This window comes from Manis pentadactyla, chromosome 1 (genome assembly GCF_030020395.1).
Source record: "Manis pentadactyla isolate mManPen7 chromosome 1, mManPen7.hap1, whole genome shotgun sequence".
Classification (NCBI taxonomy): domain Eukaryota; kingdom Metazoa; phylum Chordata; class Mammalia; order Pholidota; family Manidae; genus Manis; species Manis pentadactyla.
In genome coordinates, this window is record NC_080019.1 from 73,977,071 (window position 1) to 74,003,290 (window position 26,220).

The 26,220-nt window shown below is 51.8% G+C and overlaps 1 protein-coding gene across 1 annotated transcript; it reads left to right on the forward strand.

Annotated features, from left to right (window-relative positions):
• Positions 1 to 2,970: 2,970 nt before the first annotated feature.
• RBP1 (retinol binding protein 1) lies at positions 2,971 to 26,220 on the forward strand. Its single transcript, XM_036877337.2, is given in 5 exon segments — positions 2,971 to 3,245; positions 3,247 to 3,349; positions 3,834 to 4,012; positions 24,127 to 24,228; positions 25,976 to 26,220. Coding segments are annotated over 5 exon segments (597 nt in total). The 5' UTR covers positions 2,971 to 3,086; the 3' UTR covers positions 26,030 to 26,220.

The window sequence follows — 26,220 nt, forward strand, 5'->3', positions numbered from 1 at the left end:
TGCCCACAGAGCAGACTGACCCGGTAGAACCCAGTTCCTCTGGGCTCCTCACCCCTGCCCCCCAGCCCATCCTGAGGCCCTGGGCTCTCTCCTGTCCTCCCTCCCCCACCCCAGGGTTGCTCAAGGTGCCTGTCAGTCCTGCGGTACACTCACAGCCTTAGGTGGTTCCCACGGGACTGGTCGCCCCTCTTTATGGTCTTGGGGGCTCTTAGGGCTTGGTCGTGGATCTCCAGGTGTCCCCTGCTCTTCTTTAAGGCAGGTGAATAAGCAAGCCCCAGTAGGCTGTCCTGGAGCCTTTTCACCCCTGTTCCCATCATTAACAAATCTGCCCCTTCCTGGGCACACTTTTGCTCTCCTACCGCCCTGCTCCCCACCTCTCTAATCCTGGCTGTCCTCAGTTCCAGTGAGAGCCCTCCTCCTCCTGGGTGTCCTCACGAATTGCTGGTCCCACCCAGATCCCCTCTCTCTTCTTTCTACACTGTGCTCAGTTACTCTTTGCTTTCCAGTCCCAGTGATATCACTGACAAGAAGGAGCTCCACACGCCACTGATTAACGGATTAAATCAGGCAAGGCAGAGGGGCTACGGGAGCATCACCGTGGTGACCCCTCACCCTCCACAGCACTGCCACAGAGCGCTCTTCACTCATCGCACTGGGGTGATTGTAGGGCCCCAGAATGGAGCACAGGCCAGCTCCCTTCTCTCCCTCTCCATTTGTCTCCCTCCTAAGGCTGCTCTGGCTCAAACAGCAGCATGTCTGGAGCAGTACATACTTTGTGATTTCTTTAACCCTTATCTCCTTTGCTAAGAGGTAGTACCTAGATATGTAGACAGAGTGTCCCCATTTTACAAATGCGGGAACTGAGGCAGAGAAGAGATAAGCAACCTACCCAAGATCACTCACTCGGCAGGACAGTGGCACAACCAGCTTCAAACCAAGCATTCTGCCTCTAAAGCCTGCCCTCACAAGCAGCTCCAGCTGCAGTTAAAGCACACCCAGCTGGAGCTATGCTTGCGGAGCCCTCCTGGGAGGAGTCCCAGTACTGATCTGTTGCGGAATTAGACAAAGGCAGAGAGAAACCAGACAAAACCAGGCTGAACCACATGGCCCAGCCATGCACCCAGCTGGCCAGCTCAGAAGAGTGAGGTCAGTGAGCAAGAGATGCCCAAAGTGGCCAGAGGAGGGAGAAGTAGCCAGACCTTGGTTCTTTGCAATGGGCAGGGAGGACCAGAGAGGTGTGGGGGAGTGGGGAGGGGGGTGGGCAAGGCCTCCACCTAGAGGGTGAAGACTGGCAGAGGGCCAGAACTGACTGGATCCCTGCTGTGTGCCAGGTACTGTGCCAGACATTTAGTATTAACCATTTCAGGAGACTTGGAACAAAGGGAGAAGGTTGGGGAGGGTGAGAAATCCAGTTGTCTGAACTGGATGGTGTGGAGGAGCAGGGAGAGGCATTTAGACTAGTTGCGGGGGACCACGGGAGCGACATTTCACTGCTTAAGCCTTTGGCTGACGCTCTGTTCCAGGGAGTCAGGCTGACAAGGAAGCCCAGGCCTAAAGCTGCTGGCCCTGACCAGACGCCTCAGGGAACCCCAGCCCGGCCAGGACCCACCCATCCATCTGACTGAGCCACAGAACTTTCTTCTTGCACATTCAGGTTAGGCAGGGCCAAACAGGCTGCCCTGGCTGTTCCACTGAGATGAGCCCTGGGCTGGCTAGGGAGAGGCGCAGAGCCAGGGCCTGTGTGCTGGCCTGAGCATCCCAGAGCCAGGTGAGAAGAGATGGGAAATGGGTCTGTTGAGGGCTACAGCAGTCCGGAGCAGTGGCTCTCAGCTAGGGGTGATTTTGCTCCCAGGGGCATTTAGCAATGTCATGGAGACATCTTTGTGGGAGGTACCAACTGGAATCAACTGCGCAGAAGCAGGGATGCTAAATATCCTAGTATACATAGGACAGACACCCCCACTTCCCACAACAAAGAATTAATGTGACCCAAAATGGCAGAAGGGCTAAGACTGAGGAACCATTGAGCAAATGGGTAAAGGGGGTTGAAATCCAAGCCACTTCCTGGCATGAAGCCACCCCTGCCCTAAGTAAGAGGCATCTTTCCCTAACGCAGCCAGATGCAGTGTGCAAGCTTTGGGGAGGAGGCGGGGGTGGTAAGGGGGGGCCATGGTAGCACTAGAGGGGGATGAGAATGCACTTGCTGTCACCCAGGCTGTGATCTGTGCAAAAAGCAATTTAGAAGAGACATTAAGTCTTTAATAGAGGGTCAAAAAGTCAACCCACGTGATTATGTCATCTCCTTACTGGCAAAGACACAAGGTTTTAAGGCATGACGACATACCCACCAGGTAGCAAATGAGATGTGATCGAAGGTCTTCACTGCAGTACTGTTTCTAATAGTAAAGAATCGTAAGCAACATAAATGTTCATCAATGGGGGACAACGCTAGATAAACAATGGACTATCCTGCAAAAAAATGGGGATGCTTTCTATGTATAGGTGCCCAGGATACAGTAAGTGAAAAGAAGCAAAGTGCAGAACCCTGCGGAGTACTGTGCTGCCTGCTGTGCAAGGGGAGGGAAAACTCAATGGCATCTTGACAATGCCTTATATTTGCAGGAAGCAAGGGATCTAAAACATCGCTGCGCACCATAGCAATCCAGAGGCCCCATACTTATTTCAAACAAGAAGTTTGCTTTAATTGGGGTGGGGGGCGTGATGTGGAGAGCGCCTCACTTTTCTCGCCCGGAGTTGAACTGCCCAGCTTTCCCCGCCCGGGTGCCCACCGGCCAACAGGGCGTTAGACAAAGGCCTTTAAGTGGCCTCTTTCCCGGACCGCTCCAGCAACACCCGAGGAGACTGTTTCCCAGCCGCCGAGGGAGAAGTTCACGGCCTTTGAAGGAACCCCGCAGGAACCGAAGAGTTGGGGCCAGTAAAGCGCCCCACCCCCAGGCCATTTCCTCTTCCCTTTACGAGTGGCGACCTGAAGGCCTGCATGAAGGTGGCCGCGGGCCAGGAGCAGACCCGGCCCTCCAAGGTCCCCCGCCCCAGTCCCCGCTGGTGGGGGAGGAGCGACAGCCACAATGGATCCTCCCGCGGGCTTTGTGCGCGCCTGGAATCCAGCCGTCGCCGCCCCTACGAGCCCCCTGCCCGCGGCGGGCGCGCATTTCCGGGCCCCCCACCGCTCGGGTCGCCTCGGCCACCGCTGTCCCGGCAGAGCCAGGAGCTGCTCGCGCCAGCTGCGTGGCGGTCCGGCCCCAGGCGCTCCCCAAAATGCCGGTCGACTTCACCGGGTACTGGAAGATGCTGGCTAACGAGAATTTCGAGGAGTACCTGCGCGCGCTCGGTAAGGAGCCCTGCGGCCGGGGCGCCCCCTCCCCTGAGCCCCCCAAGCCTGGGCCCGTCGCCTCCGCCGGGACGAGCCGCCGACCGGGCACCCGGGCAGCAGAGAGCGCGGCCGCTAACGCGGCTGCCAGGGTGGCCAGCTGGCTGCGTGTGGACTGAGGAATGCGGGTTGTTAGGGTTCATTGGCGGTAGACCTCTGACTGTTGGCTCTAGACTTGGATCGTTTCACTAGGAAAGCAGGGGTAGGTTTGCTAGTTTTTGCTTTTAAAAAGCTAGTAAGTGCAGAAAACTTTGTTGCGGGGAAAAAGAATGAAAAGGAGAAAAAGAAAAGGCAGACAGCTGTATGGAGACACAGGACTAAGCGAGCAGGGAACCCCAGCACTTTTCCCGGGCAGGAGCTGGCTCCTGGGGCCCCGCAACCTTGGGAACAGCTGTCTGGATTTTCTTGCCAACTCTCTACCCGTCTCTGCCCCGCACCTATACAGATGTCAATGTGGCCTTGCGCAAAATCGCCAACTTGCTCAAGCCAGACAAAGAGATCGTGCAGGACGGCGACCATATGATCATCCGCACACTGAGCACTTTTAGGAACTACATCATGGACTTCCAGATTGGGGAGGAGTTTGAGGAGGATCTGACGGGCATAGATGACCGCAAGTGCATGGTGAGGATTTGCACATGTCAGGATATCTCCTGCCCAGGGGACCTGACCAAAGGCTGGGCTAGTTCCTCTGAGAGGCGAGTTAGGACCTTGTGCTCTGAGGGACTGAGATCTCACCCACAGCTTCTGGGGCAGGCAGCAGGGACTCACCAAGCATGCCCCTCTGTCCAAACCAGATGGTAATAGTTATGAAAGTTACAGTTTGTTGTGTCTCCATTGTGTGTCTGGGCACTGAGCCAGGTGCTTTATACAGCTGACTTCACTTAAGCCTTACAACAACCTTTGAGGGATGTATAAGAGCGCCCATTTTACAGATGAGGACACAGTCTCAAAGAGCTGAAGAACCACGCCCAGAGTAGCTGGGCTGGAAACGCAGGTAAATCTGTTGACTCTGTTTTCTGGCTGTCTATGGGCTGTTGGAGGAAGGGAAGAAAGAACAAAAAATACAGGGAAACCTTCTGAAGCATAAACTTGCTACATGACCTAGCATGAAGCCATTCTGGGACACAGGGCACCCTGATCTCTACCAGAAGCCTTCCGACCTGCCCATCCTCCTCCCCAAACTGGGATTTGGCTCCTGGCCATCCCCTTCCCACCGTATCCTCCTGCTGCTGAGCTTGCTTTGAACCGTGAGGCCAACACCTACTTAGTAGGCTGGTACTGCTGCAGGCCAGGCCAGAGCAGGCAGCTGGGGAAGGCAGGGAGTATGCTATCCTCCCCCAGGGCGGGATGCTTGCAACCAGGAGACCCCAATTAGCGCAGCCCAGCAGACTGCAGAAGGTCAGCCCCAGGCCTCTATCAACATTCTCGGGTTGCTGGGAAGGCAGGGTAGCCCGGGCCTCCCTTTCTTAGCCTTGGGTCCAGAGCTAGTTCGTGTGCACCCCAGGGAGCCACCTTGCTTACTGATGAGGCTCTTGCTCTCCTCTCCCCCACCCCATTTACTGAGGGTCTGCAATGTGTCCTTCAGCGATCCAGTTATTTCACACCTCAGCCCAGTGAGCAGCCATAGTCCACAATGACTGAGGCTCCCAGAGAGGAGACTTGTAAGAGATGAGATTTGGACTGTATGCCTTTGGACTTTGAGGCACGCTCTCTTGCCCCCAGCCAAGCTCCTCTCTGCTGGTAGCCTTCACAGAAACCACATGGCTGAGGAGTGTTAGGACTGGTTGAAGGAGGGCTGGTGTCTAGGGATAGAGAGCCCCAGGTGTGTATGGCTCATCCCCACATTGCTGACTCATCTGAAGGCGGTCAGGAGTTAGTATCTGAGTCTGCTCTTTGGAACGATGGCAGGAGAAGGGGTAGCCAGCGGGATGATGCCAGGAGAAGCGGTAGCTGGCACAGTGTCCTTGGAGAGGCCACTAGGGGGGAAAAAACACTATTGTCCTAGGAAAGTCTCAGGTTGTGCCCATAGAAGGCCCAAGGCCTCTTAGTCCTCAGAGAGGCTCACAGCGGGAAAGGAGACCTTCAGACGCGGTCTGCCTTGGTGAAGTGGGGGCCTGCTTTTCAGACCAGTGCCCAGGGTCCACTCCTTGACCCACTGCATGGAGCTGCACCATAAACAGTCCTTGTCCCCAGCTGACTTTCAAGGTCCTCACAAGAGCACATCTCTGTCTGGGTCACTGCAGCCTCCGGAATGTGCTGGCTTGTACTTGCTTGGCTAATTAGCTCCGCTCTTTCATTCCTGCCCTCATCTGTTATTGCATGAGACATTTATTGAACACCTAGTAATACTAGCTAATACTCATCAAGTACTTACTGTGCACCAGGTACTGGTCACATTTTATTTTAACTCGATCTTCTCTGCACTGTTTTCAACCCCATTTTACAGATAAGAAAACCGAGGCAGGATTTCTTGTTGCATGACCTTGGGAAAGTTAAGTAAGCAGCAGAGGAGGATTTGAATTTGGTCTGTCAGCTCCAGGGTCCCTGCCATCAGCCACTGCACTGGACCTTCCATTTTGCTCACATGCTGATCCCTGTACAGACACAGGGACAGAGGGGAGTGTGTCACAGTCCCTGATGTCCAGGAACTCACAGTCTAACAGAACACAGTGTGGCCAGTGGTGACAAAGGGAGCCCCCAGAGGGAGTCCCAGAAGTGGTCTGGAGCAGGTAACTTCCACACTTAATTGTAAAAGAAAAGGAGTCGCAGGGGGGTGGTTTGGACCCAAAGGGAAGGGCACATGGCTGTCTTTTCTTCCTGACCCAGCATTACACCAGTGGTAAGTGGACAGATCAGGGGGCCCCGCAGCTTGGCAACCTAGATGAAATTGAACTATGACTCACGGTCACCTTTGCTGTCCCAGGACTCAGGGCAGCCCCTCCAAGCAGATGGCACACACTCAGCTTGCTGTTGGGGGAATGGATGGCTCTGCTCCCTCTTCCTTTGCTCCCTGCATTGCACAGAAGCCCTTCTCTGGGCTGCCCAGCTCGATGGTGGGCTACAGCAAAGAGCATGGCTGGGGAAGCGTATAGGATAATAGAGTTAGAGAAACTATCCAGCCTAAGACATGTGAATGCAGGGAGAGCTGCACACCAAGTGGCCACACTGGCTGAAGTCACTAGGTGCCCCAGCAGTTGCCAAAGATGACTTTTGCCCCTGTCCCTTCTGTTCCATGTGCTCTGCATCCACCAGCCAGGGGCAGTGGCCAGGAGGAGGCCACTTTGTTCTCATCGTCAGGTTGGGTTCATTCTAACAGATTCTTCCCAGCAGATTATTCACAAGGGTCTCATTTCTCACCTGGGATCATTCATTCATCTGTTTTGTCCATTCCTTCCTTGGTCCTGCAAGCACTTTGTGGTGCTTTGCAGCCCCCGTGTTACTGGTGGATGGCACGGGATTCCTGTCCTCACAGGGTTCATGTAGGGGGGCAGGCAGAGCTGAGCAGCCATACTGTGCTAATGGGGAAGGACAGGCAGAAGGACCCCCCTCCTGGGCCTGGGAGGTCAGGAAGGCTTGTCTAAGCCTGAAGATAAACAGGAAGTAGCCAGGCAAACAGAAGGTGAGGAGAGGAAGCCAAGAGGATGTAAATACTACTTCAGAACCCACACCAGGCCCTGGGCTAAGCCCTGGGCACACAGAGGCAGCAAGGCCTCCTGGAGCACTTGGACCGGTGGGGAGACAGACACGTCTCTGGGCCCTTATAGCCCAGTGCAGTGATGGGAACAGTGGGCTGAGGGCTGCAGGTTGGGGAGCAGTGGTCAGGGAAGGTTCCTGGGAGGTGATGATGACTGGGCGGGGCCTTAGGGGAAAAGTAAGAATTAGGACAGATGTGGCAAAGGGATAGGAGCATGGCACAGAGGCACAGAGGTCAGAAAAGGCCTGGTTGGAAGGGGGTTTTGGAGGAGAGAGGGGAAGCAATCTGCAAAGACTTCAGCTTGGCTGGACTGCAGGGTGTGTCTGGGAAAGAGGAGAGTGGGAGGACCCGCGAGGGAGCCCAGACGTGGCTATCACAAGCTTCAGTGAGCCCTTGCTGGGAGAGTTGTGGTCAGGCTAACATCCCTCCCCAAGGGCACAGAGGCTCCCTGGCTCAAAATCTCTGATCTTGCCTCTTTCCAGGGGAAACTTATCTGTGTCCTAGAACAGCTGGCAGAGGGTGAAATCAGCCAGCAGATGTGTTTTGCTTGGCCAGCACAATGTTTGAAAGATTTCAGAGCCAGTTGCCAAAGATTGTAAGCGTTCACTGAAAAATCCATATTCCTGGCTATTCTTACCCAGACAAATCAAAATTGTTGAATGCACTGGGTGCCTGTTCATTCCTGTGCTGTGTGGATCCCTGGGACACTGTCACAGGTGCTCCCTTTAGATGGGACATCCTTCTGTTTACCACAGTCCTCACCCCACCCCAATACTCTTAAGTCAAGGATCAAATGGCCATACGTCATTGCTTGTGCCATGGACTCCCTAGACTGGTGATTCCCGAAGCAGAGACCAGCAGCAGCATTAAGAACTTGTTAGGCATTCATATTCTCCAGCCACAGGCTGGCCTACTGAATCAGAAACTCTTGGAGTGGGGACATCAGTCTGGGTTTCAATAAGCCTGCCTGGTGGTTCTGATGCAAAGCTTGAGAACCACTGCTTTGGAGTAAAGAAACATCCTTCTGTACCTGCATCTCTATAAAAAGTACAGAACTATGAAATCAGGTGTACAGGACCCCATGGATGTTGCCCGTCCTTGCCCAGAACCATCTGAAATGACTGCATTCTCTCACGGGGCTGAGGGGTGGCAGGATTCAGAACTGCGTAGCTGGGGGGTCACTCAGCTCACATTTCCAGTCTGTTCTATTCAGATTTTACATGACCCACAAGCAGCAAGGAATGTCATTTTGGCGGAAATGTATATAGTCCAGTCTTGGCTTTTCTCCACTACCTCCTGCATGCCTTTATTCACTAAAATGAAATCCCAGTTTTAAGCCAGTATCATTTATTGAATCTAGCAGGCGTACGCTTTGACAGAGTGAGGAGCCTTGAAAAAGTGAGGTGCTTCTCAACTTCAAATAATGCTCCCCACTCCTGGGCCAGGGAATCCCTCAGAATGAGGAATGATCAGGCTCTTTGTTCCCAACGCCCCACCAGCAGGAGCCGCTTTTATGGGAGAAGACAGCCTCACCCAGGAATCCCAGCCTCGAGCCTCGCTCTGCATGAGGCAGCAGAAGGGCCATTTTTCATCCCACCGTGGACGCGGGGTCGGGTTTTCCCTGGAGGAGGCAGCTTTGTTCACTTAGAGCCTGGAGCCTCGTCCCCGACTGAGGCCTCGCCCTCATGTCCAGCTTTGAACTCAGGATGACCCCTTCCAGAGGCCTGCCTTCCCCTTCCAGCCCTCCGCCCCTCTGTGGCTTTCTTTGTTTTTATTGTAAAAGGGAAAAAAACTCAAAGAGCACAGGAGAGAGTGGACTGCAGAGGAAAGGGCCCCTTCCCACTCCCCAGAGGTCATCACTGTCACTGTTTCTGGTGGATCTGTCCGGAAGTCTTCCTCAAAATAGAAGCTGTTTTCTATTGATTGGCCAATTGATCAATTTCTCTATCTATAAGTCTCCCATCAAAAAAAAAGAAGGGAAAGAAATCTACATTGCACATTGTTTTTTCACTCAGTCTTATTTCTGGAGCTTCTTCACATATTGGCACTCATGAATTTTTCTTGAGTTCTTTCTTTTTCAACCACCTATGTTCTCTTCCCTTCCCTCCCTGACTTCCATACTTCCATCCAGGCAGCCACTTACACATGGCGTGAAATCCACCAAACTGCTGTTAACTCTGTGGTTTAAACTCTCGCCAGCATTCTGATCCTATCCTTACCTCACTGAAGAGATTTTTTTTTCTTATTTTTAAAAACAGAATAGCAATGGTGGAATTAACTCTCTGGGCTGCACAGCCGAGAATGCCAATGGATTTGGGAACCTCCTGCGAGTTGCCCCATCCAAATAAGGGAGCCAGCGTTTGGCTGGGTCCTTCTCAGGGTGGAAACACAGAGTCTCTTTCACGTCTTAGTTCTCTGACCTCTGCAGTCGGTGTCAGCAGCATGCTTTTGAGGATTACAAAAACAAGGATTAAAGCAACCCAAATAAAATTCACAAAGGTGCTTTCAAGAATGACACTGTTTGTTAGGTTTGGGTTTTCATTAGGCAGGAGCAAAGGAAAAGAATGTGTACAAGGTGCCATACCTGCACCAAGTGATTTTAGCACTTTCTCTCTTGTTGTCCCCATGACTGCTGCTCAGTAAGTATCCTTATGCCCATTTTATAGATGAGAATCTGATGCTCAGATAGGTGAAGAACCTTGTCAGGCCGAGGTCACCTAGCCAGCTGGTGGCAGAGAAAGGATTCTAACTAGTCTATTTATAAAGCTCTCCAAAGTCTTCCATGGAGGTCTGCGGGGGGCCAGCACCTCAGCTCCTTGAGGGAGCCTCATGGCAATCTAGAGGTGAACACGGACAGGATGGACAAGGCAGGGGGTGTGGAGAGGCGCTGGTTACTGGAGTCGGACATCTGGTTTTGCATCCTCCTCTATTACCTAACTGACAGAGTGACCTTAAATGGTTGGACCCATCATGGCCTCTGTTTTCACATCTGGAAAATGGGTGTCGTTTTGGCATAGAGAAATCCAACAGAAGGAAAAAATAAAGCCAGTAGAAAAGCAGAGATGAGAGAAAGAGAGAAACTCAACATTGGAGCTCCTGGCACTACCACCATTCTGAGACTTTTCATAAACTGGGAAAGAGCCAGTGCCTTCCCTTTCTTACCATTTAAGCCATTTGAACTGGTTTCTGTCACTTGCATGTAAAAACAAGCTAAGACCTTCAGAGTCCACAGAACACGGATTAAGAACCACATCCATGCTTAGAGCAGTCGTTCTCAAACTTGAGCTTGCCCTACCTCCCAGAGCTCTGATTCAGAAGGTCTGGACTGGGGCCTGAGAACTTGTTTATCTAGCAAGTTCTCAGATGCTGCTGCTGCTGCTGGTTCAATGACCAGGCTTTTGATAACTAGTAAGAAAGAAAGAAAGAAAAATGAGGAAGTGAGCTGGCCCACACCCAGTGATGTTCTTGTAATGAATGATTCACTGCAATAAGCCTGCGCTGGGTGCCCGGATAAGCATGCCCAGGTCAGGGAAGGAATGAAAGTGGAGAGATGTGGTCCAGTCCTGTGGGTGGAGCCTGCCTGGGACACCGAGCATGGAACAGCCTGCTAGGATTGCAGCTAAAAGTCTGAGTGACTGATACCAGTAGTGTGGGCACTGGACAGGTGTGGGGTACGACAGAGCAGTTAAGAGCTTTGGCTTTGAGATGGACCTGGATTTGAGTCCTGGGCCCACCCTCCAGCTGGTTTCCTTGGGGAAGGTTCATTTGTAAAAAGGAGCCAGTGGTAGTACACTGATGGGATTATTGTGAAAGTTAAAGGGGGAAATGAATTATTTCAATTTTCTATTGCTACATAACAAATCACTCCAAAACCTAGTGGCCCCATACTCCAAAATAATAACAGTTGTTCATTTTGTTCAGGAATTTGCAGTTGGGGCAGGGCCCAGAGGGGGTGGTTGGTCCCAGCTGCATGTCACATCAGCGAGGAGCTGGAGGAGCCGCTTTCCAGATGGTTCCTTCACACTCACTCTCTACTGCAGCTTGAGCTTCCTCGCAGCAAGAATGTGAGGCCAAGGGGACAAGGCAGAAGCGTGTGACATTTTTATGATCTGTTAGCCTCTGAAGTCATAGAGCCACCGTTTTGCCGTACTCTGTTGGCTGAAGCAGTCACAAAGGCCCACCTGCATTCGGTGGAAGGACTCCACATCGCGCTGGGGACACAGCAAGGTTCTGGAAGAGTGTAGGGTGGAAGATGCTTTAGAAAAGCTCAGTGTGCTGTGTGCATGCCGCGCTGTTACTGCAGTGCCTGGCATAGCGTGAGTACCCAGCAGAGTGGAACATTTTCCTCCCGCTAAACCTTGCTGGTCTGTCAGGGCTGGGTTTTGTTTCTGATGAATCTTGTGTAGCGGCAGAGCCCACAGGACTCACCGGGGGTGGGAGAAGGTGGGCAATGCCTGGAGCAGGGCCTGGCGGCAGGGCACGAACTCTGTTTCCCTGGGCCACCTACCACCCCAAAACAGGCCCTGCTCAGGAGGCTGGTGTGCGGGTGTGCAGGGGACGGGATCCTGAGGGAAAGCCTGAGCGTGCCAGGAGTGGCCCAGGACTTCACCTTCAGCCCCGTACCTGCCTCCACAAATCCCAAACAGATGGGTCTGAACAGTCGTTGAAGCCACTTTCTAGGAGTGAGCTCAGCGAGGGAACCTCCTTTTCCCTGGTTTACCGCCCCAGCCTCAGGATCTCTAGGCCCTCAGAGCCAACCCCCCACAGGGTCTGGAACCAAAAGAGGCGAGTGGGGCAGGAAGCCCCCTCATCCTCTGCTCCAGGCCTCCAGAGGCGGTAAGCTTCTAACCGCCATCAGGGTCCCCTTGCTCCATGGAAGCCTCCTCTGGAAACCAGCCCTGCAGCCTGGGTGCTATTGCTAACATTTCATATGGGCGCAGGGATTTATTCATATTTGACTTGGAGTTTATTGAAAACTCCTCTGAGAGCAGGACTGTGCCTGATTTGCATTAATTCCCTCCCTGGGAAGCATTTTCATGTCTGTCCTTGTTGCATAAATTGAGTTGTGCTAGCACATGAGCACATACGCATGCTCATGCACACACACATGCATGTGCACACACACACACACACACAGCACCCTTTGTCTTCCAAAGAGGGACCCCCCACCTCTGTCATGCTGCCTGCTAGTTCACCATCAGAGCACATTTATTTTTGTTAAATATCGAAAGATTTCCCTAGTGGTTCCTCTAATAAGCAATTTCTGTAGAATGCTGTCTGTCTTTAACACAGGGATATTAATGAGTCCTTCCTCCTGCCTTTTCTCCTGACCTGAGGGCCCACAGACAGCAATGGGGGTACTCTGGGATGACCTGAACAGACAAGGTGGGCATGAAGGACGCAGAGGTGGAGATGGAGGAGAACCCGGGGTACAAAACCCCCCTCGGCCACCTTTATGACAGATTAGACCCTGCCCTCAAGATGAAGGGGAAAAATCTTTCGTCTGACAATGTGTAGTGAGTCAGAAAAATCATCTTACTCTGACTCAGGGATCCCACTTAAGGGATTATATTCCAGGAAAAGTATTTAAAAGTGAAAAACCAAATCCATTTTACAAAGGTACTTGTTTGTAACTGTGTGGTAATAATCCTCAACAACCCACTTCAGTATAGCCACCATCTGAGAGCTGCTGCATGGCAGGCCCTGGCCTGGAATTGTCCCTACATTATTTAACCCCCCAGCAGTGCTAGAGAGGACATACCACTCTCCTATTTTACAGACAGGGACTCAGGGGCTCTGCCAGTCACACTACTGGTTAATCATAGCCCTTGAATTCAACTTCCTCTCCGACTCCTGACTTCGTGTAGTTTGCAGAACAGGCTGCCTCCTGCCAGTGCTCCTGAGGGCCAGACACACACAGGTGGTTAGGATGACTGGCTTATTCATCCTATAGACTGAGACAGAGCCATGTAAATGACCAGTGAAGTTAAATGAGAAGCGTTTACGGGCAGTCAGTCAATAAGTTCCATAGATTCTCCTTCTTAACATCTCTTTCCCCTTTCCCCATCCCCACAGCTCTAAATACATACCTCTTGCCTGTAATAATAATAATAATAATAATAACAATTAACATCTCTTATACTTTTAGAGTGCCAGGCTTGGCCCTTTCCATGGATTCATTCACATGGCTCTCCTTTCCATCACCCCTAACACCTCAGCCCATCTTTCACATCCTAAAATGGGAATCTCCCCAGCTCAGAACCCCCAAGGCTCTCCACTGCTGACAGGTAAAGGCCAGATGGCACTGGGATCTCCAGGGCATGGCCACACCTGCCTCTCCAGCCCTGTTCCCTACCTCACACCTTGTGCTCCAGCCCATCCCACCATTTGCAGGCACCTTTGTTTGCCACCCTCCCTTGCATCTCTCTTCTCACTTCCCTAGGATAAATCCCTGGCGCCCTCTGCCTCAGAGAATGACCTATTGATCAAGACCAGCTAAGGCTTAACTGCTCCCTCAATGCTGTCCTGACCCCCCAGCCCACCCCGCCCTCTCTGCCTCACTGCCCCTGTCTGCAGCTGCTGCTCCTCAGGCGCCTACAATGCTTGCTAATACATTTGAGATTCTCGACAGTGGGGCCCACGCCTTTGTATCTCTAGTGCTTAGCACAGTGGCCTCTAGTGTGTTTGTCAGATGAGTGTTAAATAAAAATAGCAGAACCTCAAACAATATAAATCCTAGTCATTGATCATATCACTGCAGGACCCACTTGCCATTTAGTAATAGCTCATGTTGGGTATTGCCCATGTGCTAGCAGTTTTAACACTTCTCACGCATCAATTCTTTTAATCCTCACAAGTCTATCATGAAGATGCCAAAATCCTTCCTATATGCTATGTGAAGAAAATGAAGGGAGCACAGACATTGCTTGTTTGAGATCAGGTAGCTGGTGGGTCCCCGGTTTGGGTCCTGGCAGTCTGACTCCAAATTGTTACCAGAGGGAGATGGGATCGTTGCTACACGAAGGGGTCAGAACTCAGGATTGTTGCCCGGTGAGGCTTCCGGAATCTCAAATGCAGAGTCCCCTGATAAGTAGTGCTGTCATGGAATGGAGCTGTCAGGGACAGGGCAGGGAGGTCTGGTTCGCATCTCATTCCTCCCAACACTGGACACTGTATTGCTGTCTGAGGACTGCAGCTCAGGGACTGAGGGCAGCTGTTCCTGGTCCTCCTTGAAGCTATTGCTTGTCCACAGCCCAGCTCCCTCTGAGGCAGCTCCTAGCCATCTGGCTGAGTCACACCAGTTCAGCTTTGAAACCCCAAAGATGTTTTGACAAACTGGTTGGCCTTAACCAAGTTACTTCACCTCTCTGTGCCTTTACTTGTCTGCGAAATAGGGGTAATTTCAAAGTAAGCGTTACCTACTTCATGGTAAGGATTAGGTGCAGGGAAGCCTGCAGTCAACTGCTCCATCACTATGAGCGGTTACTGCTAATCCTCTCACCTTGTGAACTGTTCCCCAGAAGACAAATTCTGGTAATGTGTGATGGGGCACCTGGCCATGCAGAGAAGAGCTGGTGTTATATGAGCCAGGGCTGGTCTGAAAGGGCACAGGGCTCTCCACATCCCCAGAGAACAGGCTGGACGAGGCCAAGAGCAGAGGGGAACCACTGCTCCCTGAATACTTCAGGTTTCCAACCCTGAAATAGGTCCTTGCAACACTTGTTTCATCTCGTCCTGATGGCTCTGTTCTGTGACAGGCCCCATTTTGCAGATGAAGAGGGGGAGGCTCAGAAAGTTGGCTCACCTGGCTAGAAAGAGGTAGGGATGGATTGCAACTCAGGCCTGCCTCTAGCAAGGCTGTCGCTGGGTCCTCCTGAATGCCCAGCTCAAGCAGGCAAACCCCTATCCAGTGGCTCAGCCACACCCAACCCACAGCCTGCCAGCTGCTCTTCAACAGCCACAGCATCCATAGCAGCACGGAGTTTCTGTGGGCCAGCCGTGGGCTCAGAATCCAGCAGAAGAGGATCTAAACCATGACTCAGCATCTTCCTGGCTCTGCAGCCCTGGGCATGATGACTAATGCTGGGTACACTCTAGGACTCAGAGACTAGGGGCCAGTGTCACTGCGGTGGCTAGCCTGCTTCTATAAGGCTGATCTATAGAAGGATGAACAGCCACATTGCCTGGGATATTTTGCCTTAATATAAAAAGGGTGTGCATTGCCTGAAAAATTACAAGGAATACCCCTAGAATGTTTTCTGCCATTCATTCATCCAACAACTGTTACTGTGCCTTTTCTCTGCCATAGATTCTAAGGGGGACACTGGTATCCTGCAATGAGTAAAAGGATCCCAGCCCCCAGGACTCTTGAAGAGCTCTTGAACTGCTCCCTCTCCCCGGTTACCACATCAGCATCTCTTCTCATCTGGGAGCTGTATGTTTTTGTCCACCTTGAAAGATAAAAAAAAATAGAGGCCCAAGTACCCATGAAAGTGATGAGGCCTTGGATGAGCTCTGCCCTTCAGAGGCCCCCTGAGCACTCTCTGGCAGAACAGCCCCTCCCTTATTCCACCCCTGCCCCCGGGGGCTCCATAGTAGGCTGGTTCCTTGCGCTGGCCCAAGGAGCAGAGCCAGTCTGCCTGCCAGGTAAGCAAACATCTGGATTTTCCATTGCACCAGGCTTGGCTTGTTGGAGCTATGAAGATGAGGAAGAAGAGAGGTGTGAGTGACCTCCCTGGTGAATTCTGGGGCTGGAGGTGCAGGACCCAGCACCATGGGGAGGGCCGTGCCAAGAGAGTCCAGCCAGCAGAGCCCTTTTAGAAGCTTCACTCCTGCAGCCCCTGAGTGCTCTGTCCAGGCTGTTCCCTCAGCCCAGGAAGCCCCTGGTCCTCTCTTCCAAGTTCTAATTCCCGACCTAACTTACTGTGTTTTTGGTGTCAATCCCAGCATTACTTCCAGCATTACCTCCTCCAGGAAGCCTTCCTACATGGACCTCCATCCCCGCTTCAGAGAGGCTGATGAGCTGTCTTCCCCTACCATCAGCTGCCTCTACCCAGCTCTTGACCTTCTGCTGGAATTCTCTGTCTGCTTGTCTTCTCTGACTGTGAGCTCTGGAGAGTAGGGTCCGCACCTTGCCTGCATCTACTTCCAGCTCCCGAGGCTGGTGAGCAGGTGCAGAACCTGTAAATGCTATATGTTGTTGCCTTGCACAAAACTGTGCTGCAAAATCCTAGTGCTTACATAAGCATCAGCTTACATCAATGAACTGCTGAGCACAGTAGCCAAGGGCATAGGCTTAGAATCAAATCTCTCCGCACTTCATGGCTGGGTGGCCTTAAAGCCTCAATCTCCACACCTGTAAAATGAGCTGAAGTGCAAACTGCTCCAGGAGGTTTGAGGAATCAACTTGATAGACTCATGCCTGTTCAGTACCCTGCCCAGCACAGAGTATTCAGTACATGTTGCTGGGGTGATGGTGGTGATGGTGATACTGGCAGTGGTGCTGTTACTTCCACCAGGAAGCCTTCCTTGACCCTCTAGGCAGGATGGGGTGCACATCACACACTCCAGTGCAGAATACAGGTAGTGTCAATGCCAGTTTACATGTCTGCCTTCCCTCCAGGCCCAAGCTGCTCCATGGCAGAGGTTGGGTCCAGCCCAGCCTTGGGCCGCCCCTGGTGCTAGGGCCCTAGACTGACCGAGTGCACATCCATGTGAACACTGTGACCCTCTCTGCCCCGTTTCCCTTCTCCCCATCCAGTACCTCGGCCTCATGGGGCCTTGAGCTCCCTAACAGTTTCTTGTTTTAAAATTGGCCCTGGACAGCTTCTGGAATGTTTAAGGAATTTAAAAAATGACATGTCAAGATGAACCTTCACATGTTATCCTTTTGTTTGTGCTAAGAATTGTGTTATCATTTGCGGTCAGCTTCTTCATGGCATTGGAGCTGCACTCTCTCATGCTCTCAAAGGCCGTGCTGTGGCAACGCTGGTCTGGAGAAGCTACTTATAACAGCTGTTACGTCTCTAATTACTCATGCACCTTTTAAGGCCTTATTAATTAAGTTTTAATCTGCTGTTAGAGTGCACTGGCTTTTCCCCTCAAATGTGCTAAGTTTAGATAATTGCCAGCCCCTAGGAATGGGTCAGGAGAGAAGCGCACCCACTCACCCAGCCCGGCTCCATGGGCAGCTAGTGGACTTTCAGCCAGAAAAATAGATGTAAGTGATGGCTCAACCTCTAAACCCTGTGTGGCTTGAGCTGGTAGCTTAACTAAGCCTAATTTTTACCAGCTCCAAAGCTGGCAGTTCAGGTGAAACATGACAGAAAGTTCCAGCACAGTACCTGGCCCTTGGCACGTTTTCTGTTTCTCTCTTACCTTCCCTGCCCTCCCCATCCGCTCACCTATTTAACACAGGTACCAGAGGCTGAGAACCTTCTTATTATCCCAGGAAACTTCAAAGGGCAAAGCCCACTTTAAATCAAACTCCAAGAGGAACAGTCCATTTGCATCTTTTAGGAATTCACATCATGTATAGAAAACATCTGGTCACTATCTGGTTTTGCAGTTTCCCTCTCCCCCAGCTCACCCCAAATTTAAGACAGGCTTTCAAGTCAGACCTAGGTCAACCCTGGCTCTGGCCTTTGCAGGCAGAATCGCCATGGATAAGGCCTCCCCTCTTATGACTTGGTCCTGGAACCACAAAGACAGTAAGATTCAGTCCCAGCCCTCTGGGAGGTGGGTCCATAAGTAGAGGGCCTCCTAGGGCTGGGTGGAAAAGTGTGTAGAGAGCAGAGGCTGGTCATCCCCCTGCTCACTGGAGCGGGTGTTTTGTGGATGTGGGAGCTTTAACGCATGTTGCAAATTCTTGGCAGCCAAGTTGAATCCCACTATTTGTGGTTCATACTGGGCCACTGCCAAGAGATGGGTCCATTTAGTGGGAATAGTCTGTTACGCCCAGGACAGGTCACCTGCACGGGGCAAGGGAACCTTGAGACTTCCCTGTGGCATGCCTCCTCCTGCAGCCTACAGGAACCCAGACTTCTGTGTCACTGCTCCCCCTGCAGCAGGGCCGGCTGGGGTCGCTAAGCGGTCAAGGGAGCTGGATCATGGCTTCTGAAGCGACAGTCCCTTGCCAGAGTGCGGCAAAGCTGTCTTCATCTATTGGTGCATATCTTTCTGGGAAAGCTGCTGACAAGGCCAAAGTGTTGAAGGTTGTTCATTTTTAATAGAAATGTTTCTTTACAGCCAGCTGGCCTGGGCTCCAGCCTGTTTGCAGACTTTCAGGTGGTCCTTTTGGTGAGACTTACTATTAGGAGGGGTCTGGTAGGTGGCCATACATCCCCCTTGCCCTTGGCTTTGTCTGGACTTCATTTCCAGGGTGGACTCCAGAGCGCATGGCATGGGTGAGGCAGCCCTGCCCATCCACCCCAGTTTGTCCCGGGTTCACGTCGGGCCCCACGAGCACCTGCTTTCCTGCGCACTAGAATAGCGTCAGGAGCCCCTCACTGGCATTCCCCCAGCAGACCCTGATGAAGCTGGTTAAGCAGTGGTGTGTGCCCAAGCTAGGGGACAGTATCGAATGACCTCTGAAAGGCCCTTTCCCGTCTGGCATCCCAGGACAAGCCAAATCCCTGTCCCAGACATCACTGCTCCTGGTCTAGCCAAGGGGGCTGGCTTTACCACCCGGGAGGTCACAGAATGAGTGCTTGGGTCCTGGGGAAGCCTGTTATCAGAAGTTATGTTTTGTGTCATAAGGAAACAAGCAACCCTTGTTTGTCACCCAGTCCCCTTCCAACAGTACTTCTTCCCTTATTTCCTCTCCTTCAGTTTTAGGCGATCACCCTCCCTGACCCCCCACCCCTCTTCTCTATTCTTAGAACAAATCAAATCCCCCGGGCAATGGCTGACTTATTCCCACAGGATACAAAGCTTAAAAAGAAAAACCCATGCCCATCAAAAGCGGACACAGGGCAGCAACGTGGGAAGACAAATCACGTTGGAGCTGTCTCAGCTGTCAGTGGGGAGTGTCTAAACAGACCAGCTTAAACAAAGGCTAATTAAATCTTAGGGGCAGCAGACATCCTAGGGCTCCTGGGTGCCCAACCCAGCCCAGCCCGCAGCCCCTGCAAGATCTCTTGAACCCAAACTCCTGGGAGGGAAGGGGCTTCTGAAATATTTAGCTATGATGAAAAGTATGTCCTTTTCTCCCACTTAAAAAAGAAAACAAAACAGTCAGGTATTGTTCAACTTCGACAAGCAAATCCCATCCTATCTAAGCTGTGGATGTCATGATTACCAGGACCTAGCGGCTCAGGTGCCAGCCCTTTGTATTTTATGTATATTTTCTCTCATCTTCAGCACAGTCTGGTGAAGTAGGTCTTTGGTTATCTAATAACACCTGACATGAGTAACTTAGTAACTTAGCAACCTTAACAAATTAACGGCTGCTTGTCTTCATGATCCTGTGGGTTGACTGGGCAGCACCTCGGCTCCGTGTGACTGTTGTCAGCTCCAGGCTCAGTTGGGGTGCTTTGGCTGTCCTGAGGTGACCTCTCTTCCTCATCCTCCAGAGCTTCTCCGCATGACCATTCTCTCCAGCAGAATAGCCTGGACGTCCTGAAAGCACAGTTCGGTTCCCAGAGGGGAGGGTGCCAGAGGACAGGCCCCCAGCGTGCAAGCGCTCATGAAGGCACAGTTTGCATCGTGCTTGCTGATGGCCCATTGGCCACAGCAGGTCACAGAGCCAGGCCCAGGGTCCATGTAGGCAGGGATTTTACAAGGGTGTGAATGCTGTGTGAGCCCCTGGGGAACAGCCTGCCACAGCAGTACCATTAATCCCTCTCTTGTGGATGGGGACACGGGTGCAGACAGGCTAATCCCATTGCCCAAAGTTGTTATGCATAGCTAGGGACAGAGGGCCCAGGTCTTTCCACTCCAAGGAACATGTTCTTTATTGATGATACTGGGTCAACCTCATACAAGTGGAGGGTGTACAGCGGTAGAGGGCAGATCCCAGGAGCCCCATGTAAATGACAGCTGGGCTGCCAGGCCTCTAGTACACAGGACAGCCCAATGGATTACCTGACCCACGTGGTGAGTGCTGTCCCTGATGGTCCCCCCAGCAGATCAGAGCCATAGGGCTGTGCGAGGGTGAGGCCACACTGGGAGGCATTGGAAACACACTCCAGGCCACGGCCCCAGTTTTCAGGCTGGCACTGTGGCCCCATCTGCCCACCAGCCTTGTTCCTTCTCTGTATCTACAGGGTACCTTCTACAGTAGCAGCTTGCTCATCCTTATTCGCTCTGTTTGGAATGCCTTCCCACTTTAGAAAGCTAGCTTATGTTTCCTGTGAGACTGAGGTGCCCTCCTAGACACCACAGCCCCTGCGCTGCCCCTGATTCCGGCACCTGCTGCCCCCCGGGCCAGAACGCTTGGCACTTCTCTGCCCTTCTCTGTGGCGATCTGTAGGGAAGGGGCCTTTGGGACCCACACCCAGCAGTGGTCAGACTGAACTGAAGGGTTTTCCTCCTGGGGGCTGCTCAGTCTTAGCATGAGGCCCGCGTATCTTTTGTAGCCCCCAGAGACTTTAGCAGACATCTGAGGGGTGCCCTGCCCTGGGCTGGGAAGCAACAGGGCGCTGAGTCATGCAAGGCCCATATTCTAGCCCAAATTCTGTCCCTCACTGGCATCATGACACTGGGAAAGTCGCTGAACCTATCTGAGCTCAGCCTCCTCTGTATATCCAATACAGGTGAGAATAGTCCCTGTTCTGTCCAACTCCGTGAAGATTGGAGTCAGCAGGAGCTTGGGGTTGAGAAAGAGGCTCCTTTGGAAACTGACAGCATTTGTGGGTTAGGGATCCTTCTCTTCTGGGGGTCTGATCTGTGCGGCTCTACGACAGGACTTTTTACACCTGAACAGCCTTCTGCTCCCTCTATTTCTCTCTCATGATGCCAGAAATTCTGCTATCTGTCATTCTTTGGGTAAGGTATTTTTATAATTATATATAATATATATATATATAATATAATAATTATATTATTAATATAAGGTATTTCATTATATCCAAATGGTCCCTGTGAAAAGTTGACAAGTGATCTGGAAAGGGCAACACAGTGGCCCAGGAGAAAAGGTGGCTTTACCATTAATGAACATCTCTTTCACGTTCATTCTCTGACATTGGTGTTGGAAAGAAAACAGGTGTGAGCCTTTTGGAGCTCCGGCTGGCAATGCTTATCAAAAGCCTTAAAAATATGTGTAGTCCTCTGCAAATTTATTCTAAGGAAATGGTGTGTTCAAAACTGTACAAGGAAGGCTTTTTTATAGTAGCACAGAATGATGAATCACCTAAATACCCAAGAATCTGAATGGGATAAATACTGTTCTGTATATACAATGGAACACTACCAGACTGGCTTCGTGGGCCTGGGACCAGTGCAGTCACACAGGCCCCCGCACCCAGGAGGGCCTCTGCTTGGGTTAATGCACTGCTGTCACTCTCTGAAAATTCTTAACCACTCCTTTAAAAGGAGCTTCTCACTTTGATTTTGGGCTTTGCCCCACAAATTATGTAGCCATTTCCTGAATATTATGTAACAATTGAAATGATGCTTATGAAGAATATTTGTTGAGGTGCAAAACTGAAGAAACTAGAGTTCAAAAGCATAAATGATACAATCCTAATTTTTTAAGACAGAAATATAAATGTGTATTAATAGAAGAAAAGGCTGGACAGAAATACTCCAAAATGTCAGAGTAATTATCTCTGAGGAAGCAAGATCACAGGTATTGCATTACTATGTTCTTGAGCATTTTTTGTATTTTCCAGTACAGAAGGTATGAATATGCTCACTGACTCTAGTATTTCTGGTCAAGGCAGTGTCTATATTGCCCTAAGAACGAGCTATTCTCTCTTGGCCTCTGATGGAGTCTGGAGCCCTTAGTATGCAGAGTAGATATCTGGGTAAGCACATGAAGGAAGCTCAGTTGATGAGGAATCCAGGTGTTCTTAGAGCTCCTTGAAGTTGAGAACTGTCTGATTCCTCAATCCTCACTCCCGTCACAGGTGTGGCATAGACAGGGCACCCAGTGATTGGGCATGTTATCTTGTGGCTTGAAGTCATTAGTGTCTTTACCTGTGACACACCTCGCCAGACATTCATTTTGTGTTCTGACTTGGAGGTGGGAACTTCTCTCTGGCTCGGCGCTGGATATGTGCCCCAAATGATCTGTGAGCCAGGGAGAGGAGATGTCCCCACCCCAGGTCCTCCTGTGCCTGTCTGCCTGTGGGAAGACGCTGCAGGAGCACATGTCAGATTTATTCCTGTGCAAATCTGGGGGCTCCACCTGTCACCCTTGTGCTTGCAGCTCTCTACAGGCTTCATCCTAACAGCAGAGGGCAACAGAGATCCACAAGCCCAGAAGGGAAGGGGGTGGGGGTTGGGGAAGAAGGGGGAGGTGATTCCCCTGTAGGGAATGGCCCCTCTCCACACCCATTTCCCAGATCTCTCCTTCTCTCCTAAATCCTTATCTGGCTGTTGCTGACTGTCCTCGCTCTCAGCAGCAGGGCCAGGAACACAGGAATCCTAGAACCTTATCTTTGTAAAGCCAAGACCTCCGACCCCTTCATATGACAGATAGAAACAGGGGGGCCCACAGAAGAAATGGACTTGCCCAGAGCCACACAGTGAAGAAGGGGCAAACAGAGTGCTGACTGCTGCAGAAAGGAGGCAGGGCTCATAATGTAGAATGGCCCCGTATGGAGGGCTGTTCAAAGGGAGGTGGGTGGCCGCATATGGGAACTGCCCCCTGCACATGCACACTGGTCCCAGCCTAGACCATGAGTTCCTGGACTGTCTGCCTCTAAATTCCAATGCTTTGAGCCCTGTGTTTCTGGGTGCGCCCTTGCCGCTCCAGTAAGACTGTGAGATCTCCATTGGGCACAGGCTGGGCCCCCCCCCTGTAGCACACGCAGCCCCTGGCAGGCACACAGTACCCAGGGAAGATGTGAGGTTCTGAGGTGGTGGGGGTGGGTGCAGGCAGTGGGCGCCGGCAGGGCAGCCAGAGCTTCCTCCTTCCCCCGTGGCTCCCTGGAGCCTGCCGGAGGAGCTTCCTACGCTTGCCTTATCGTGCCGCATCTCTGTGCCTGTCCCTGGTGGTCCACCGAGAACCCCTCTCCTCCAGCGCCTCCTTTCCTCTGCTTCAGCTCCTGGGCTCCAAGGCCCAGCCTGGCACATCCTCCCACAGCTTCCTCCTCCCTGGGTCGTCTGGGCTCCCACAGTCTCTGGTCTATAACTGGTGGTACTCGGGCATCTGAGGAAGCAGGGTAGTCCAGTGAGGAGAGGACTTCAGAGCCCTACACATCTGTGTTTTGATCTGGCTCTGCCGTGGACCCTCTGGGTGAACTTGGCAAATTCCTTAACCTGCTCTCTAAAACGGACATGCTAACCCATGCTCCAAATGGACAGTCATGAGAATTCAGAGACAGCACAGAGTGCCTGGAAGCGCTAGCTGCCATTTGTACCTACAGTTGGTTATTTATATCTAAGGTCACTCTCCTTGAGATGATGGTCATTCTCTTTGAGGGCAAGGGCAGGGTCTTTGGGTATCCCAAGACCTTGCAAAGGTTGGAACAGTGAATGAGGGAATGAATGAATGAATGCACTGATGGGGTACTCTGAGATGTCTGCCTCTCTCCCCCAAGATGCAGAAAGGCAGCCCTCACCCTGCCCACCTGGTGCCTGCTCAGCGATCAGAAGACCCTCCTCCCTTCCCAGCCCCTTTCTTAGCCTTGCACTGAGAGCCCCACCCCAATGACTTTTTCTTTCCTAATTACCCTTTTAAATGAAATTTGTTGAGACTGATTTGCATACTTTAATAAGAGCACATAATGGAGAGGGAGTATTAGGCTACCAATTTTCTATGATGAAACTGACTTGAGCACACCCTGGGTTATCAAGGTTGCAGCTGCTCCCCCACCCCGTGGCCTCCAGGGGCTGTTTGCTCAAGACTGACGGCTGTGTTTTCTTTGCTTGGCAGACTACCGTGAGCTGGGTTGGGGACAAGCTCGAATGTGTGCAGAAGGGCGAAAAGGAGGGACGTGGCTGGACCCAGTGGATTGAGGGTGACGAGCTGCACCTGGTACGTTGGGAAGGCGGCGGGGAGTGTGGCAGGCTAGGCTGGGCCTTGATTCTGCTCCGAAGCATCTCTCCCAAGGGCCTGGTGAAGACTATTGACTTTCAGACCTGAGCAATGCATGTTCAAGGTCCAGGCTAACCCAGTTGTCAATCAGAGGGAGGAGGCAAGGAGGCACACCTGCAAAGTATCACATGGCGCTTAGTCCTTTTGCATTATGTATCTTTCTGTTCTCTCAGCAGTCCTTTGGGCCAGGTACTGTTATGATACTATTTTGGAGATGAGGATGTGAGGTTCATATCCAAGGTACACAGCTAGAAAGTGGCAGAACTAAAATTTGATCCCAAATGATGCCTATCACCATGCCAACTTGTGGCAGGCCAGATCCGAGAAGAATTTTCCAAGCTTCTCTAAGGCATGATCTCAACAAGCTAGGTTGGGAAGAGAAGCCTTTCTCAGCTCAGGTGAGTTGCTGTCCTCCAGCCTGGGACCTACTCCATGCATCGTCTAGGAAAAACAGGCAAATCCAGAGGAAGGGGCCTCAGACCCTGGAAGGCTAAAGTAACACATCCTCTGAGAGAAGATGTCATATCAACTCCTTCTGCACTCTTGGTGCTCCACACCCACCTTCCTTCTGAGAAGGGAGCCTGCCCAGGTGACCTGGGTGCTAGTCCTGACTCCCTGGGTGCCTTTGGGTAGGTGCCTTGCTTCTCTCAGCCTCGTCTGCAAAATGCCATTCCTCCACAGAGGAGTTCTGAAGATCAGGGTCTGCAGGAGCTTTGGGATATGTGAGAGATGAGAAGAGACATACCAGGGTGCTGTTTTCCACGGCAGCTTAGGCTAATGCAGAGAGCCTGGTCTGCAGTGCTTGACCTTGAGGCAGCCTCCTCCCTGGGCCACTGTTTCCTCAGCTGCAGAGCAATCAGAGTAGATGATGTGATTTCAGTTGACCCTTTCAGCTCAGTAGTTCTGTGGCTCAGTGCAAGAGGTTGCAAACTGGGGGCACAGGCCTGTTTATTTGACTATGAATGAGCTCCAAACTTCTTCAGCCAACAATTTAAAAATTAGGAGATGTTACATAAATATTCAGATTTTCAGCCCCCTTCAAAAAAAAAACCCACCTTGGAAGGTGTGGCTGTGCACTCATCCCCCCAATGGCACTCAGCAGGGCTGCCCTCTAGGCAGGGCATGGGCTTTCTCGGCTACATTTTAGTACTACCGGGGAGCTTTGGATAATAGCAATTTCCGTACTCCACCCACTACGATACTAGCATAACTGGTCTAGCCTGGGACCCAGGCATTTTTCAATTCCCCAGGTGACTCTAATGTGCAGCTGAAGCTTGGAACCACTGTGCTAGTTGCCACCCTGATCTGTGGCAACCTATTGAGCCCTTTGGGGCTCGAGGCGTGTGTCTGGACCTGATTTCTTCCAAGCCTGGGCACAGACTTTGTTGGAGGCTCAGACCTGAGGTTCTGAAAGCCTTTGGGTCTCTTGAAGGTGGGAGGGAGACGAGAGGCATCAAAGGTCAGTTCTGAGCCATTCTCTTTCCTGGCCAGCTCTGTCTGCAGGGCCCACAGAGCCTGCTCTCCACGGATTCAGTTCAGCTGACTTTCCAGGGAAGTGGTTAGTTCAAACAAATTCATGGGGAAAAATAACAGCCACGGAGTAACTTCAGAGTTCCTGCCCCTACATGCACTGAGCCCAGAGGGGAACCTTGCTCTGGTCCCCAACAAGCTTCTGTTTCCATTTCAGGAGATGAGAGCGCAGGGTGTGGTCTGCAAGCAAGTGTTCAAGAAGGTGCACTGAAGCCTGAGAAGACCTTGGCCTCAAGGAATGAGCGGCATGGATGTGTGGGTCGGGATCCCCATCTTTGCACAGCTTGCGGCAGCAATGTCCAGCTACCCCCAGCATTCCTTAGCAGAGTCTGTCTCTCAGCTTTGTCTCTTTTCCTTTTCTTAAAATGAAGCCATCCCAATAAAAGTGTTCCCTGCTCAAGA